This window comes from Alternaria ethzedia (assembly GCF_023757985.1).
Source record: "Alternaria ethzedia strain BMP 0044 chromosome Unknown scaffold_23, whole genome shotgun sequence".
Lineage (NCBI taxonomy): Eukaryota > Fungi > Ascomycota > Dothideomycetes > Pleosporales > Pleosporaceae > Alternaria > Alternaria ethzedia.
In genome coordinates this window covers 202671-219570 of record NW_026056216.1, presented here as the reverse complement: position 1 = coordinate 219570, position 16900 = coordinate 202671, and the positions used below count along the sequence as shown (strand labels likewise).

General features: G+C 52.9%; 4 protein-coding genes across 4 annotated transcripts; 3 read left to right on the top strand and 1 right to left on the bottom strand.

Annotated features, from left to right (window-relative positions):
• Positions 1-6133: 6133 nt before the first annotated feature.
• J4E87_007913 (uncharacterized protein) lies at positions 6134-8965 on the top strand (the record flags this gene model as incomplete). Its single annotated transcript, XM_049379506.1, has 2 exons — positions 6134-6389; positions 6438-8965. The coding sequence occupies 2 exons, from the start codon at positions 6134-6136 to the stop codon at positions 8963-8965; spliced, it is 2784 nt and encodes a 927-aa protein (XP_049230734.1).
• A 990-nt stretch (positions 8966-9955) lies between these two features.
• On the bottom strand, positions 9956-11319 carry J4E87_007912 (uncharacterized protein; the record flags this gene model as incomplete). The annotated part of the gene is made up of 2 exons (XM_049379505.1): positions 9956-10731; positions 10779-11319. 2 exons carry the CDS (start codon positions 11317-11319, stop codon positions 9956-9958), a joined length of 1317 nt encoding a protein of 438 aa, XP_049230733.1.
• A 2013-nt stretch (positions 11320-13332) lies between these two features.
• Positions 13333-15362, top strand: J4E87_007911 (uncharacterized protein; the record flags this gene model as incomplete). Its single annotated transcript, XM_049379504.1, has 5 exons — positions 13333-13531; positions 13622-13911; positions 13963-14213; positions 14261-14691; positions 14746-15362. 5 exons carry the CDS (start codon positions 13333-13335, stop codon positions 15360-15362), a joined length of 1788 nt encoding a protein of 595 aa, XP_049230732.1.
• Positions 15363-15812: 450 nt separating this feature from the next.
• J4E87_007910 (uncharacterized protein) lies at positions 15813-16595 on the top strand (the record flags this gene model as incomplete). Its single annotated transcript, XM_049379503.1, has 1 exon — positions 15813-16595. One exon carries the CDS (start codon positions 15813-15815, stop codon positions 16593-16595), a length of 783 nt encoding a protein of 260 aa, XP_049230731.1.
• Between the last annotated feature and the right edge of the window lie 305 nt (positions 16596-16900).

Here is a 16900-nt window from a genome sequence, read left to right as displayed (position 1 = left end):
ATTCCGAATCCCAATGTTCCTTTTCGCCAATCATCAGAGAGACTGCCGACGACGGCTTGGCTCTCAACTCCCAATCTTCATTGTTCTCTAATTACGCTATCCCCGATATACAAGCTCCGGTGTTATCTCACAGCTTCAATGCTTCCCATCCGACCGACGAGACAGCTGTTTACCTGCAGCCCACACCGAGCGAACTTTCCTCGACAACAGAAGAAAGGTCCTCTAGACAATCTTCAAGTTCGCAAAGTAATGGCCATACCTCGGACGATAATCCAGTCGGAAAAATGCGGATCGACAAGCACCCAGTGTCTCGACATAGACGTGTCACATCCGCGAAAAGCTTTACGTGCAGAGCATGCCCAGAGTCCTTCACAACCAAGAAAGACTTGAAGCGCCACCAAGACCACTCGTGCGGAGATAAAGGCCGTCCATTTGTGTGTACATGCGACCGGGACTACAAGCGCAAAGACGAGCTGCAGCGACACATCAAGATACTTAACACCCGCGAGAACAACAATCGCCATAAAGCCAAAGACCCAGTATCGAAACCAACATTTTATTAGAGCAATAAGGAAGATCACGAGTTCGGAGCGTTTTCATGTTTCGGTGGACGGCCGCCTTCAAGAGTGCACCGTCACCATTCAGGATACCTCGGCCACTTGAACGGATACGACCATGTCAGCATGATCATGAGATCAAAATCCTCTACTTAGTAGAGGTACGCAAATATACCTGTTGCGCCACCCAATTCGGAAGGACCTATCGACGCTTGTCTGTTCATTCAAACAAGCGGTATGTAACTGGCATTGCACGGACCCCGTGGTCTATCTCACGGTCTGAACAACGCTATTGGTAGGGGAGGGCGGAGTAGTTAACTGCCTTCCAACCGGACGAAACTGGTAAAGTGGAGTTGCTGGCGTAAGGGTATAGGCGCGTTTTTATTTGCAAACGAGTGGTTCATCCCTATTCGTTTCTCAGTAATGCTGCTGTCTGCAGGCATCGGATGATTTTCCTTTGTTAATTCTATCCACTGCAACTTCTTCGCTGCCGCGGTCAACGCTAGGCAAGTTGTTTGGTGGATCCATTGATGGGTAAAGCGGAGGCGTGCTCGTTCTTCTATCCACTGAAACTTCTTCGCTGCCGCGGTCAACGCCAGGCAAGTTGTTTGGTGGATCCATTGATGGGGGAAAGCGGTGGCGTGCTCGTTCTTTCCCGCATGATTGTCCAGTGTGAGAGACCACCTGGCAAAATGCGCAAATGCACTGTCTTGTTTTGGCTGTTTACACATAAACAGTCGCCCATTCACTCATTGCTACGTATTCTGAACGTGAAGTTGGACTCATGTGGTTCCAGTATTAAGATGAATACATGGGCATCATCAAAACGGTATCTAAGCCTGGTATAGTCCTCTACCCGTATTAAAAAGATCGTAAGACAAGAGTGAATGCTACATTTCCTTGGCCGAAAAAGCTCCGATGACGCCTCGCGGCACGGCGTACCCAAAATTTCGGTACATCTTCCAGTCAGCCCGTGTGCTGTGCCTGCCTTTTCGCAAGTCTTGCTCGTCTCTGCTTCTCAGCTCTCCTCGTTTTCTCTAGTGACGAACGCTGCTTCTTCGTCCCGGGAACAAACCTCGATGCTTGCTGCGTCTCACTGCGCATCGCAATGCCACCATGCGATATCGCCTGTTTTAGAACCTCAGCATAAGATCGACGTTCAGGCTGGACATATGATAGCTTCGACTCTTTGCGGCCATCTAAAACTGGAAAGTCGTCCTTGCTCTTGTGCATGTCGAACGTCTTGGTCCGTTCGGGGACTTTCAATATCATGATGTACCTATCATTATATCGAAAGTTAGCCTGACACCGTCCACTCTTCAGCAGTCGGCTTTGCTTCCTCTTTGCCGCCGTCTTCCAGTTCCCATGACACTCGTTGATGAAGTAATGAGCCTCTATCTGAATAGTGCTGTGACGTCTCGAGCATAGAAAATGCGTGTCTTCCACAGCGTATACGTCGGCGTGACTGTCGTTGCGGACAAAATGTAGTATACACCAACGCCCAGCGAGAAGCAGGCCAGCGAGAAGAAAGCGATCTAGCTGTCCGATGGGGGTCGCTCTCGTCTCCTTCCCCCATACCAGTCTCATAAAAGCCGTACCGAGCTCTGCCAGTTGCAGCGGGTGGTCTTGATGGCTACGTGTAGTTCGACGTGTAAAGCCATCTGCTCCGGAGCTCTTCGCGGAAGTCGATAGCTCCGTATCAAATCCCAAATATTGCTCTTCCGTCCGGTTGTCCTTCCTTTGAATCCGATCTTGCAATTGCAAACGCGTAAGCTTATTGCCTCGACCATGTTCCTTCACGCAATGATATTGCGCAAAGGTCTGTGGAACCCAGAGTGGTGATTTGAAGAATCTCTCATCGAGTTTGCGCAATTGAGCTGACATTAGCCGGTATTGCGTGCGATTGACTACAAGTCTTTTAGGGCATCTTCGCCACGATTTGTTTCTTCCTGCTAAATGCTTCCATGAGTTCAAGCTGCTTTGCCCTTGAACATCTTTTGATTGCCCTTGTGTAAGATAGAGTCCCATGTAAGCATTGGGTGTATCGTCAAGACTCAATGACATCGACGATCTCGAACTTCCATCTCTGTTCGGACAACTGGTGCTTGTGATACGTCTCCTTCGATAAGTGCTTTCCGTAGGGAAATCGTACATATGGTGACTGATTCGTCTTCGATAGCGCATGTTGGTGCTATGCTCAGAGTCGACGGGACCATAGTATAGCTTAGCACGGAGGTGGGTATGAGTCAGATGCCACTCGATATACCAACCGAAGGACGGTTCATCTTTGCTTGACAGCAGCCCGAATTTGAGCTCCTCTGTAGCTAGTAACTGCGTGTATTCCGATTCATAATCCTGCACAACTGGCAATCTATGACGTTCGAGGCACCATTGATCATAGTCGAATTCAATTTCACGAATCCAAGCACATTCTGAATATGGCCACGAAGAGAGAGGAAGCGGAAGCGGCGGCGGAGGCGGCGGAGGCGGTGGCGGTGGTGGTGATATCAGCGCGGGAATATAGTAAGACCAATCATAGCTCGTACTAGGTGGTAGTGGTAGTGGTAGTGGTGGTGGTGGAGGAGGAGGAGGAGGAGGAGGAAGCCAAAAGCTATCAGTCGGCCCTATCTCGTGAACGAGCAGTACTCTGAGTTCAGATGGAGGCGTTAATATGCGATACTGATTCTCATATACATCTGGAGTATTCTGCACAGATTTAGCGTTGTTGATTGCTGTACGAAGAAACAACGTACACAGTCTTTCGCATACGGAGCGTTGACGGACTGCACATGAGACGGATGATATCCGGTGTTTGGGTGTGCATGAGGTTTCAACTTTTGACGGGTCGTCCGGTATCCATCGCGCGATGGGCTAATGTCTTTGGATCTCCTGCTATCGGTATGCTGATTGTGCTGCCCTGATGCTTCAACCCTGTTCTTCGACATTGTAACGTCGACTATCGTGTAATCGCTGGCTCACTTTATTGAAGGCACGACCTTTCGATACAGGCTCCCTGTAGATAGCTTGAGAACGAGTTTGTTGATATTGATGAAGTTGTCGCGGGGCTAGGCCAAGAAAATGGCTTACACTGATTCTGCGGCCGTCCTTCATGTCCAATCGCTAAACCATGCACACCAAATAGCTTGCTAAGCCACCAGTAAAGCCTCGCGATAGAACAATCAGGCTTGCGGCCTCCAATGAGACGTCTACTTTTCAGCCTCTTTGATGATTCCTGCATGCAGGTGTATTGGCCAAATCACGCAAACCTAGGAAAACACTGAACACCCTGGAGTCAACGTTAACTTTAGGTCACCTACTTTGCAAGATTTTGTCTTAATGTAGTCTACAAACCTGTTTATGTTTTTCTGGTATGAGGTGAAATGATATCGCCAGTGCGGCCTCCAATAGGTCTTTTATCAGTCGAGACGTTCCAACTGTGATCAAAAGCTTTTTTGAACATCACGTAGCGGCCGCCAATTATAAACGTAGGAAAGTACGTACCGACAGACTTGACCGGAAGCCATACGAACGTTCGCCTACTGATTCTGCGGCCTCCAATCCACAGTACCTGAGATCAGCCCAGATCTCGGCTGACATAGTACGAAAGGGATACATGAGATCTGGCTCCACTTTCTTTGCGGCCTGTGTTGATATCCAACTCTTCTTAGGCGGCGACGATGTCTTTCGGCGGCCTCGAATCAACAGCAGAGATGCTTCAAGAATGCGGCCTCGTCTCACGTCCAGCAGTTCTCTACACCAGATGGACTTAAAGGACGAAACTGCTCGCACCGTAAGAGCATCCAACCGCAAGCAAGCCCAACAAGGAACCGCACCGCCTCACAACCAGTGATGACCAACCGAAGTTCGACCGTGAGTTGAGGCTGGTGTTTCATACTTCGCGCCAAGTCTAATGCTTCTCAGAAGCCTACCTACCCTTCCGATAGTACTCTTGCGACTTTCGGGTCCGATAAGTCTTCTCGTAGTCTTGTATCTTGGAAGACCGGAACAGAAACGATGGCGGCGCCTAAGACAACATCGACAGATGGGGAGCAGCCCGTGCGTCCGTTCGCACCAGTTCATCCATGACTCGGCGGCTAACAAAGTTCGTGTGTCTAGCGAGACGGAGGTCAACGCCCCAAACTTACACACCAAACTCTGAATTCTATAGCGGACGACAGCGCGCGCGAAGATGGTGACATGCCGCTCGGCCGATGGATCGGTGAAACGAGAAAAGAGGAGCCTTGGAGTGTATATAGTCGAATGAGTAACGCCTAGGGTATGCACTGCGGAAGCGCATGATTGTCGGAGGGTATAATCGGCCTTAGGTTCGTTCGTGCCGCAGAAGCAACCTTGTAGCTCCAAGCTTTCGCTAGTTCCTTCTCTTTGCTTTATTCCCGTGAAGGCTGGCTTCCGTGACAGTGAATGTTAGTGAGATGCCAATAGAACCACTGGAAGAGGCCCTCAGCGATCGAGCTTGTGGTGATTGTATCGGGAAGAAACCGGGTAGGTCGGGAAGGTTGACAACTCAGTCACAAGGGCATCGTGATGCCTAGCGGCGCTGCTGCAAGCCCTGTGGAAGCGGTGTGGGCCATGGAAGGAAGAGCAACAAGGAAGAAAGAAAGATGACAGCCACACCCGCGCTCAAGGATGGAAGAGTAAGATGCCGTTACTTGACTTTGAGTCCAGGTGACGGCACTCCACAGCGCGCTAAAAGGCTTAGCGCGGAAGAGGCGCCCCCGCAGTCCACGCGAGCCTCGCAACTGATCTGATCAAGACTCCCGACGTCACGAAGACACCTCAGATGTTTGAGTAGCGGGCCTCGCGACACTTTCTCCATGAGCAAATTTCTTGCGTCCTTCCTGTTGTTGACCGCGATGGTGTCTTGGCCGTCACGGGGGCATCCTCCTAGCCAGGCCGCCCGCAAATATGACGATCGCACTCGGGGTCCGCAGACACACCTGGGCAGCGCGCATCCATTGGCAGGCATGCGCGCACCGAGCGGAAAGTGTGGCGATGCACTCCAGGAAGAGTATTCGCCCAACTGAGCACTACCCCGGACCCTCCCTTGGTGGTGGCCGGACTTCCGGTCCTGGCCACGATTTGACGATCCGTCATTTCCTAGCGAGATGCTAGCATCCAAACAAACAACATGCTTTTTTGTATCGTGTACGCGCCCATGTACAACCTTCGGCGGAAAGCTCTGGTTTGTTACAGTATAAATGGGTCATTTCTGCAGGTACCTGGCCCAGACCGGTTTCCTGCATGACAACTGTTGTTCCCCACATTCACTCCAGCGGAGGGAATAATACTACCGTTCATCGCGTCATTGTGCTTTAGCAATGAATACCCTCCCCAGGTAGACATCAGGTGGCCAACACAGGCCGAAAAGAGCATTTTGTGGGTCAAGCGGTGACTGTGGTCTCAGAATTACCCTTGGCTACCGATATCGTGAATGCTGGCACGGCCCTTCCACGCAGGTCTTCCCCACGTATATATTCTTGGGCAAACGGGCCTTACTCTTCCTCTTTCTTTCCCGAACGCTTCTCCACCCTTGGGTAATATTGATAAACATCGTTATGATCAATATTATTCTGCTCGGGCTTGCCGCCTGTTCGAGCCTCACATACGCGGCTCCTGTATCGCCAGACCCTGCCGATGTCGCGAGTTTTCTCACTCGCCGCGCCGCAGTTGATGCTTGCCCCGGCTACACGGCCTCAAATCTAGTCGAGACCGGGGACACTTTGACTGCCGACCTTACCCTTTCTGGAGATGCGTGCAACGCATACAGCGATGACATCAAGGACTTGAAGTTGCTAGTTGAGTACCAAACTAGTAAGTATCAGCATCTCTACTTTGGACACGCGTACTAACATCAAATAGACGAGCGTCTACATGTCAAGATCTACGATGCCGCTGAGCAAGTCTACCAAGTATCTGAAGAGGTGTTCCCACGCCCCAAACTCGAGAGGCGCGGCGATGCAAACCTGGCGCTTAAATTTGGCCTCAAGACCAGTCCATTCTCTTTCGATGTGACGCGCAGGGACAACGGCGAGGTTTTGTTTGACATTGGCACTGTGCCGCTGGTTTTCGAGAAGCAATATGTCCGCCTTCGCACTAAGCTGCCCGATAACCCCAACCTCTACGGCCTTGGTGAGCACAGCGACGCGTTCCGCTTCAATGCGGAGAACTACGAGCGTGTCTTACTGAACGCGGAGTCTCCCCAAATTCCCAGGAATGCCAACCTGTACGGAACCCACCCTGTCTACTTCGACCACCGTGGCGACAAGGGCACCCATGGCGTCTTCATGCTCAACTCCAGCCCAATGCAAGTCGAAATGAAGAAGGGCGATGACGGTCAGTACCTTGAGTACAACACCATCGGTGGTGTCATCGATTTGTACTTCATGGCCGGTAGCAAGCCCGCCGAGGTCTCTAAGCAGTATGCCGACATAGCGGGCTACTCCGCCATGTACCCATACTGGACCTTTGGATTCCACCAATGCAAGTACGGCTACTGGGACGTCAACATGGTCGCTGAAGTTGTCGGCAACTACTCGACTGCTGGAATTCCCCTTGAAGTCATGTGGACTGATATCGACTACATGTATCTTCGCGAGGACTTCACGGTTGACCCCGAGCGCTTCCCCCTCTCCAAGATGCGTGAGCTTGTGCAAACACTCCACTCGCGCGATCAGCGATACATTCTGATTCTCGACCCCGGTGTTCACGCTGTCGGCGGTCAGTACCTCAGCTACAAGAAGGGTCACGACATGGACGTCTTCTTGAAGGCCGCCGATGGCTCCGACATGCTCGGAATTCAGTGGCCCGGTGAAGTCGCATGGCCTGACTGGTTCCACCCCAACACGGAGAAGTGGTGGACTGAGGAAATGGACATTCAGTTCAACCCCGACTCAGGCATCGATATCGATGGTATCTGGGTCGACATGAACGAGGCCTCCAGCTTCTGCCACGATGTCACAACCTGCAACCCTCGCCAGCAAACCATCGACGACAACATTCCTCCTCACCCTGCCAATGCGCCACGACCCAACACCGGCCGCCCGATTCCTGGCTTCCCAGAATCTTTCCAGCCGGGTTACAGCAACAAGGCCCGTGACGTAGAGCCCATTTCCGCACCACGCCCAGATTCTGTTGAGGCTCGCGGCTTCCAGTCTCTCCGTGCTCGCCAGACCTACGATAGCCCGAGTGGTATGAAGGGTTTCCCCGACCGCGAATGGTTCAAGCCTGCCTACGGTATCAACAGCCATCTAGGTGATATCTCTCGCCAAACCATCCCGATGAACACGACCAACTACGACGGAAGCTGGCAGTACGACACGCACAATCTCTACGGCAACATGATGGCATCCACAACCCGCGAGTCCATGCTAGCCCGCCGTCCCGCCCTTCGTCCCTTCGTCCTAACCCGTTCCACCTTCGCCGGCACCGGCCGCAAGGTAGCCCACTGGTTCGGCGACAACTTCTCCGCCTGGGACGACTACCGCATCTCCATCCGGCAAATGCTGTCCTTCGTATCCATGCACCAAATGCCCATGGTCGGTTCCGACGTATGCGGCTTCAACGGCAACGCAGACCAATACATGTGCGCCCGGTGGGCCACGCTCGGCGCCTTCCAGCCCTTCTACCGCAACCACGCGGAAATCAGCGCCATCCACCAAGAATTCTATCTTTGGGACGTTGTCGCCGAGGCGGCCAAACGTGCCATCGACACGCGTTACAAACTGCTCGATTACATTTACACGGGCCTGTACTACCAAACCAAAGAAGGCACGCCCATGATCAACCCCCTCTTCTTCCTCTACCCCGAAGACGCGAATACCTTTGGCATCGACCTGCAATGGTTCTACGGCGACGCCCTGCTCATCTCACCCGTTGTAACAGATTACTCCGACACGGTTACTTTCTACCTGCCCCAGGATACGTTCTACGACTACTGGACCTACGCCAAGGTCGAAGGCGAGGGCAAGAACGTCACGCGTAGTGGTCTGGGCTACAGCGACATCCCCGTGCACATCCGCGGCGGCTCCATTGTACCCCAGCGTGTCAACAGCGCCAACACGACCAAGGCCCTGCGCAAAGAAGATTTCCTAATCATCGTTGCGCCGGATGCGGATGGCAAGGCGACGGGACGGCTGTACCTTGACGACGGCGAGAGCCTTGATCAGCCTGCTATGAGCGAAATCTCCTTCTCGTACGACGGCGCCAAGTTCAGCGCTACGGGCTCTTTTGGCTATGCTGGCGCGAATGAGGAGAGCGTTACTGTTGCCCAGGTTGTTGTGCTGGGTCAGGATAAACCTGGTGCTACTGGTAACTTTGACAGCGAGAAGGGTGCTGTCACTGTTGATGGGCCGTGGAAGATGGATGGAGAGTTTGGGTTTGAGTTGTAAAGACTGTGACGACTGAGGGTGTTTGATATTTGACAATTAGGTTTCATTTACGACTTTATCTATACAGAGGAGGTGGCATCTTGTTGTTTAGTTGGATATGTTGTTGGATTGGATCTTCATTGCAAGCGGTTTGCATGTAGACATGGCGTTCATGGGTGTTTGATTGGATATGTGTATGGGATTGTATTTAGGGAACGGGTTCTTGAGATACCATGGGAGGGCTCTGGAGGACAACTCTCTATTCTTTGTTTTCTTATCAATATATTGGTCCTTGTACTATTGCAATATGCTTTCTAAAGCTTCCAGCATAACTGCCGTGTCATCAGATCCTCATACCGTCCAATCCCTGACATCACAGCACGTATTCTGAATTCATCGGCTTGCAACACCAACTCGACACATGATGTTGATCGGAATTCAGAATACGTGCTGTGATGTCGGGAATTGGACGGTATGAGGGCTTGATAACACGGCGCAACACTACAGCATGAGAAGTACAACGGTACAGACCAAAATTGGTACGTACCACGTACCCACCAAGCCCGAACGCAGCCGCACCGATGTCGTGCAAATTAAGTATGGTCACAGCTCGAGGTAAGACCGGGCGGGTGCGGGTGCGAGATCATTCGTGCGGGGTAGTGGAGTGTTGACTCTCGTGTGACTGAGACACCGGTCTTGGCCTGACAGGTCACGCTGCCATCGCCCGGGGTTGTCTCACCGACCTTTCAACCACGAGCTCTTGTAGCGCACACCAACGATGGCGACCGAGGCTTCGGTCTGAATGTTACCTCAGATGTGCCGACCCATTGAGAGGGAAGCACTCCCGCATTCATGACGTTGGTGTTGTGCAGAGCTATCGGATCGGTGCGTTGTCGCATAGACTTGTCCTTCTGATCGTGAATGTGTCGGTCGATTCTTGTGGCCGAACTGATGCCGTGATGGCAACTTGCGCGATAGGCGTAGTCGTAGAACGCATAGTTGGCGGTCCCCTCACTCTCCTCCTATCGTAGTTGCCTCAAGTTCGTCTCGAACGCTGTTCAGGCTGACATCTTGGACCTCGTATCCGACTTCGATCTTGTTCTTCGGTCGCGCTTTGTTGAGGCCTTCAAGCAAGACGCAGGCCTTGCAGACTTCCTGGCTCGAGAGGTATCCGCACTTCTTGCACTGGCCCATGACCTGCTTGCTCGCCTTCTTGGGTGTAAATCCCTTCTTGACCTTCTTTCCGTTCGCTATTGGTACTGCACCATTAGTTTGCTGGCCGCTGCCGTTGACATTCTTCGTGGTGATGTCGGTCTCGAGGTTGCCGTCGACTGCTGCTTCGTTCTGCCTGAGTTGGGCCTCGACGCTAGCCATCTCGCCGCCTGTGCTGCGCCCTTGGGCACTTCCGCAGCCGCCTTCCTCCTCTTCAGCCACAGGCACATTGCTCGCGCAAGCGCCTCCGCAGCCTTCGTCGCTACCCGGCACTAGCTTTGCCATATCCTCGCCGCTCCTGACCACATCCAGAATAGCACTGGGCCGCACTCTCTCAAGATTCTTGATCAGAGCACGTGCGCTACCGCGGAAGGCTTCAGGCGAGTATATGCATTCCGTGCTGAAGTAGTCGAGGCTCTTGTGGTGGGCGTAAAGGACGATTTCCTTCTCGTATGCGTATTTTAGAGGCTTGCTGCGCTTAATGTTGGTATTCGAAGCAGGGTCAGACGACGCGGAGGGCGTGGATGTGATGATGGAAGTGGTGCGCGACAGACGAGGCAGGTCACCTCTGAGCACTATCTCAATCAGTATTTTGTGTTGGGGCGTTGAAGGTAGTACTTACAGTTCATTAGAACCGTCTCGGCGACGTCATCCGCATTGTGTCCCGTCACTACATGCTTGACTCCAAGCCTCGATGCCCCACGGTCAAGCGCTTGCCGCCTGAAGACGCCACAGTACGTGCAATTGCCCTTGTTGCCCACCTGTTCCACCACTTGATCCATTGTCCATCCGTAAAGCTCTGCATATCCCAGGATGGTCAAGTCCATGCTGTACTGCTCCGCGTTCCTCTTCACCGTCTCCAGACTATCATCTCGGTAGCCCTTGATCCCCTCGTCGATGGATAGGAGGATAAGATCAAGGCCATAGTCGTAGCGCTCATTGAGTGTCTTGAGAACAGAAGCGAGGACGGTGCTGTCCTTACCACCCGATGCGCCGATGGCGACCTTTTCGCCGCGTTGGAAGAGGGAATTTGTCGTGATGGTGTGGTGAATTTCCGTTTCAAAGACCGAGATGAAGCACGTCTTGCATAGCTTGGAGTGGTTTTTGGGGCGCAGTATGAGTGCCCGATTCACCTTGCACAGGGCACAGGGCGAGGGCGGCATATTCGGGCGTGATGTCTGGGCGTGGTGTGCGTAAGCCCAAGAGTGACGCGAATGCATGGCGGGGAGAAAATCCCATAGCGCGAGTCATGCCCCACCAGCGCGGGGCGAGGCTGCCGTCATGCGACATGCGAAACACGAAACGCCGACGCCTCTCCTCTTCTGCACTCGTGCCCAATTTCCCCCTCCTCGACACTTCCTCAACGAAACACCACGCTCGGCCCGGAGTCACTGATGTCCTTTGCTTCACTCACAGACACGCTTCTCTGCCAATGTCTTAGCAAGCGTGCTCATTGACGACGTTTAGCAAATTCAATGTATCGGTATGAAGTGACTACTCAATGGCTGAGCAGACGCCATAACGTATAACCCTTAGACGCACCGGATCTTCACTTTCCGTTATTCCCGCGGTGCAGAATCATAGACTGGGACAGGCCCCCTGAGCGGGGAGACTGCAAGCGCGGATGTTGCCATGCTACCACATGGCGATCGTGGCTACGTACACGAGAGGCGAGCAGCTACCTCATAGCAATACAACGGGATCAAACATCTCCGCAGCTGAAGGACCTACCCGCATGCAGACTCTCAGCGATGAACTCCGTCGAGGATACGAACGGGACCTACGCTCAAAAACCTGCACACTTCGTTAGTGAACCAAAGAGTCTGGACCACTTGGCGTCCTTCGAGGCTCGCAACCGACGTACCGCTCCCTCCCCTGCCTACACACCAACCGCCTGGGGTCATGTGAGCGGATGCTTGAAATCTCTGAAGCCTGTACGCTGCTGAACAGCCATGATTCTTGTCGCCTCACTCAAAGTGCCTTGTTACGAGGCTGGATAGCCTGGACTCACGGAACGGCGCTTCTCAACCCTATCGTGCCGATTCACGTTCAGCAGCTCGGCTCGACATAACTACACACACGTGCTCAAGTGCCGTCTTGCATAGTAACAGGACGTCGTTCGATTACGTGCTTAAGGAATCGCTCGCTGTCCCTGACGATCATCTAGGTAAGTTGTGGCATTTAGCTAATCGCTTTATCAACTCGACTATCGAATCATTGGCATCCGCTCCCCATTCTCCATAGGCTGGCTCTATCGTTCTATCGGATTGCTTAAGATCGTCAGGAACTACAGCAGACACGCTGCGCGACAGCGGCATTGGTGTGATTCAGCGCTTGGGCCAAGTGACAAGAGCCCTCCCGTGAGATCCATCGTGGCCGGACACCCGCGCACCCGGATAGAGGACGCCAGCCAGGGAGAGCCAGCTGCCAGGAGTCGAGTCATAATGATGACGAGTGTAACTAGCTATTCGGCATAGGTCGTCCAGAAACGTCGGCGTTCTGGCTCGGTTAGAGGTCGGCGAACTCATGTTCCTGAGATCGACGCGACCGCGCGGAATGGCAACCAGAGCGAGGACAGAATTCGCAGCCTTGATGTGGCTGTGTTACCCTTTCTCCGCGCGACAATCGTGTATGCAGGGTGTCAATGTCTCCGAGAAGTCGGCATCTGAGCAGAAAAACAAAACATCAGGCACACCAACCAGGTGTTTCACGCCCAACCGTACGAAAGCAAGGACGCATCATCTGGAAGGGATGTGATCCTGGGGTATTGGGCGATTAAATGACGATCCACGGAATTCTCCAGGATGCCCAGTTGACAGATCGTGGACTAGCCTAATGAGCATAGAGCGAAGCCGTATCCGACGCTGGCTTACGATCCGGTGGAAGCTAGCGGCACATCGTTTGCTGACAGGTGCACACTGACAACTTTATCGACATCGCGCACCCTGGCACATCTCCCGCGTCCAAGATGAATCTTCGGGAGAGAATGTCGATCTTCGCACCCTGCACCATGCCGCGAACCCTCTTGCCCTGTCGTCTCGCCGATTCTTTCATTAACCTCCAACGCCTGAGGCGGTCTGTATAAGGTTGGAGGCGTCTGCCAACTTCACGATACCAGTGTCGTCGAACGAGCTTCAGTACTCATCACGCTCTTTGAACATTCCCCTACTGACACCATGGTGAACCCACTCCTTGTCCTCGACGGCGTTGGCTGGACGTACATTACCATCTTCATTGTTTGGAATCTCTCACTGTTGTCTGGTTTCGCTTTCCTATGGACTCATCGCCAACACCCATCGCTACGCATGCGAAGGCTGCCGCTTTTGTTCGCTGGTGTTTCTGTCCTGCACATCTATGGTGCCCTCTGCACGCTATGTACGTACGCCCACACCTACTACATCCAAGTTTGCTTTTGCATTACATGGATCCGCCAACACCGAGCATATGCTGACTTGATACCTCTAGCCTACCCGTTCGGCGCTGTCTTCCCCTGCACGGTTGAGTTCTGGGCGATGTCGATTCTTGTGCCACTAGGAATGGCCTTGTTCCATGCCTCGAACAGTCAGTTCTTGCATCTTGCCGCTCGCCAGAAGCACTTTGCTCGGATGAGCTCATTGAAGGACCACGAGCCCATCGATGAGAAAAAGGCTCAAGAGGTCGTCAACAGCCGCTGGAAGAGGATCATGAATGGCATGGAGCGCGCCGACAACATCGAGCGAACATTGATCTTCATCGGCATCGGCATGGCTGTACAGGTGAGCGACTCATACAGCTAATACTCAAACGCAAACTGACCCATCGTCTAGATGGCCCTCACTCTCTTTGTCTACTTCGCATCCCGAAAGTTCCACAGTGGCTTTGGCATCATCGACTACACCGTTGTCGGCACCGGCATGGAAGTGCGCATGAAGTGCAGCAAGGGCTGGGAATGGTGGCTATCGATCGTGTGGCAGCTGTTCTGGTCCTGGGTATACGCGCCTTGGATTCTCTTCAAGTCTCGCGGCATCCGCGATGTCCACGGTTGGCGTCTGCAGACCATGATCTGCTGTGTTGCCGGGTATGTACTAAGAATTGCTTATTTGCGTTCGTCACTGACTCCCGCAGGCTTCCCGCATCTCCGCTCTGGCTCATCGGTCTCTACACTCCCGCGTTTGCTCCCATGAACGCCGTCTTCCCTCCGCCAGTGTGGTTCTCGGTCTGCTTCTGCATCATGGAGATTACCAGCATCGGCTTTCCTATCCTCGACGTACTCAGAGGCAACAAACTCCGCCAAGAGACTCTCGACGCAATCGCAAACTGGGAAGCTCGCCAGAAATCGGCAGGCTTGGACGCAGCCTCCATCGACGTCAAGAGCACCAGTGAATACTCGAACACGACCACACTCAAGTCTGGCGGCGAGGTCAGCATCGGCAACCAGTCATTCCAGTCATTCGACTCGCAAAAGTCCGACATCCTGACCATGACTGCCCTGGAGAACGCACTCAGGACCAATGCCATGCCACTGCTCCAATTTGCTGCTTTGAAGGATTTCTCTGGTAAGTCTTTCACACCCAACTACTACACGAACGTATACTGACTACATCCAACAGGCGAAAACGTCAGCTTTCTCACCCACGTCGCAGACTGGCGTCTCTACTGGTTCTCACCCAAGGCATCCATCGCCGAACACCGCCGCAGGCAGTTCCTCGCTGCCACACGCATCTACGCTCACTTCATCTCCCTCGAGTTTTCCGAATTTCCTATCAACATTTCATCCAAAGAGATGAAACTTCTCCACATGGTTTTCGAGAGGACCGCCAACCTCCTATTCGGCCGTCGCCGCAACTCCGAATCGTCTTCCGTGAGCGACGCCACACCCTTCGACAACGTCATGCCCGATGATGCATCCGATCTGCCTATCAACGTCAACGCCAAAAGCAACCACCTATCTCCCAACGCCATTAGCCTCGACAAGCTCGGACGCGCAAACCTTAGAGCTGTGTCCCGCATGGGCGAGCTGTACGACGACGAGTCTGTTGCCGATGTCGAGGTGCCGGATGCGTTCAATGAGCTGGTGTTTGATGCTGCCGAGAAGGAGATCAAGTACCTTGTCCTCACCAACACATGGCCGAAGTTTGTCAATGTTTCGCGTGCGAATAGTCAGTTGACTAGGGATGCGGATGAGGAGAAGGGCAATGCCTGGATGCGGAAGTTCCTTTGCGCATAATGCTTGCGTGAAGAGGTGGGATGGCGATACTTAATAACATAATTTGATACCCCAGTTGCTAGACATAGCATCAATAAAACATTCAATACACAACATGATGCCAACATTCACTTTGTGTCGTTCTTCGCCTGTTGTACAGAGGGCGCCATGGCCTGCTCAGGTACCTCCGTCGCAACTGCCGAGCCCCGAGCCCCGATCCACATCTTCACCATGACGTATACGTTCTAGAATTCTCGCACACCACACAGCATCCATCGCGTTTAAACTCCGATACCACCGAGATCTTGCTGTGATGGGGCTAACAGTAGTTATCGAGCCAGGGTAGAGATTGGCTGGTGGCGGCGCTGATGATGTTTCCATGAACACTACACAGCTTCGCTATAAAGACGCGCCTTCCCGGCCGATTTCCATACCTACCTATCAACGAAACATTCATATCGAAACCACATCATGTCTCTCAAATACAACAAAGTCCTCGTCTTAGGCGCAACATCCGGCATCGGGTGGGCGCTCGCCGAAAAGATAGTCCAAGACGGCAAACACGCCATCATCGTCGGCCGCCGACAAGAAAAGCTCGACGAATTCCAAAAGGCGCACGGCAGCGAAAAAGTCTCGACATACGCCTTCGACATTACAAAGCTAGACGAGATCCCCAAGTTCGTCAAAGATGTAACAAGCGCGCACCCGGACCTGGACTCCATCTTCCTCAACTCGGGCATCCAGCGCGGTTTCGACTTCTCCAAGCCCGAGACCGTGGATTTGGATGTGCTAGAAATGGAGTTTAGGACAAACTACCTGAGCTACATGCACCTCACCACAGCATTCATCCCCTTCCTGCAGAAGCAAGAAAAAGAAACCAGCCTCATCTACACAACCTCAGGCCTCGCCCTTATGCCTCTGCCCCGCTGTCCAAACTACTGCGCTTCCAAAGCTGCACTGCACCACATGATCCTCGTGCTGCGACACCAGCTAGGCAATGGCCCGGGCAACATCAAAGTCATTGAGATCTTCCCGCCTGCGGTACAAACGGAGTTGCATGACGAGAAGCACCAGCCTGATATTAAGGATGGAGGCAATATTGGTATGCCGTTGAAAGAGTTTACCGAGGAGGCGTGGAAGGGGTTGGTGGAGGGGAAGGAACAGATTCCTGTGGGGTTTGTGGAGAAGGCATTTGATGCGTTTGAGAATAAGAGGCAGGAGATGTATAGGCAGATTTTTTTGTCGGAGAAGTAGATATTGAGGATGAAAGGGCTAGTATGTGTTTGAGGAAGCATGGATGGACGGATGGATGGCGGAGTGGGGCCTGGTGGTACCTAGAAATTCAAGCCACATTTGGACCCTGATGGGACGCGCAAGGAGATGTGTCGTTGAGAAAACCATCTTTTGCTATGAGCATGTGATCGCAAAAGAAACAATGCCATCAGATGCGTTCCTAGTAAGATCAATGGCTGTTTCATTCAATAAACAAAGTCGGGGCAGTTGCGCAGCCAACACGCGCACAGCCCCAATGCGGCGCAGACGTTCCGAGTGGTGTGGGT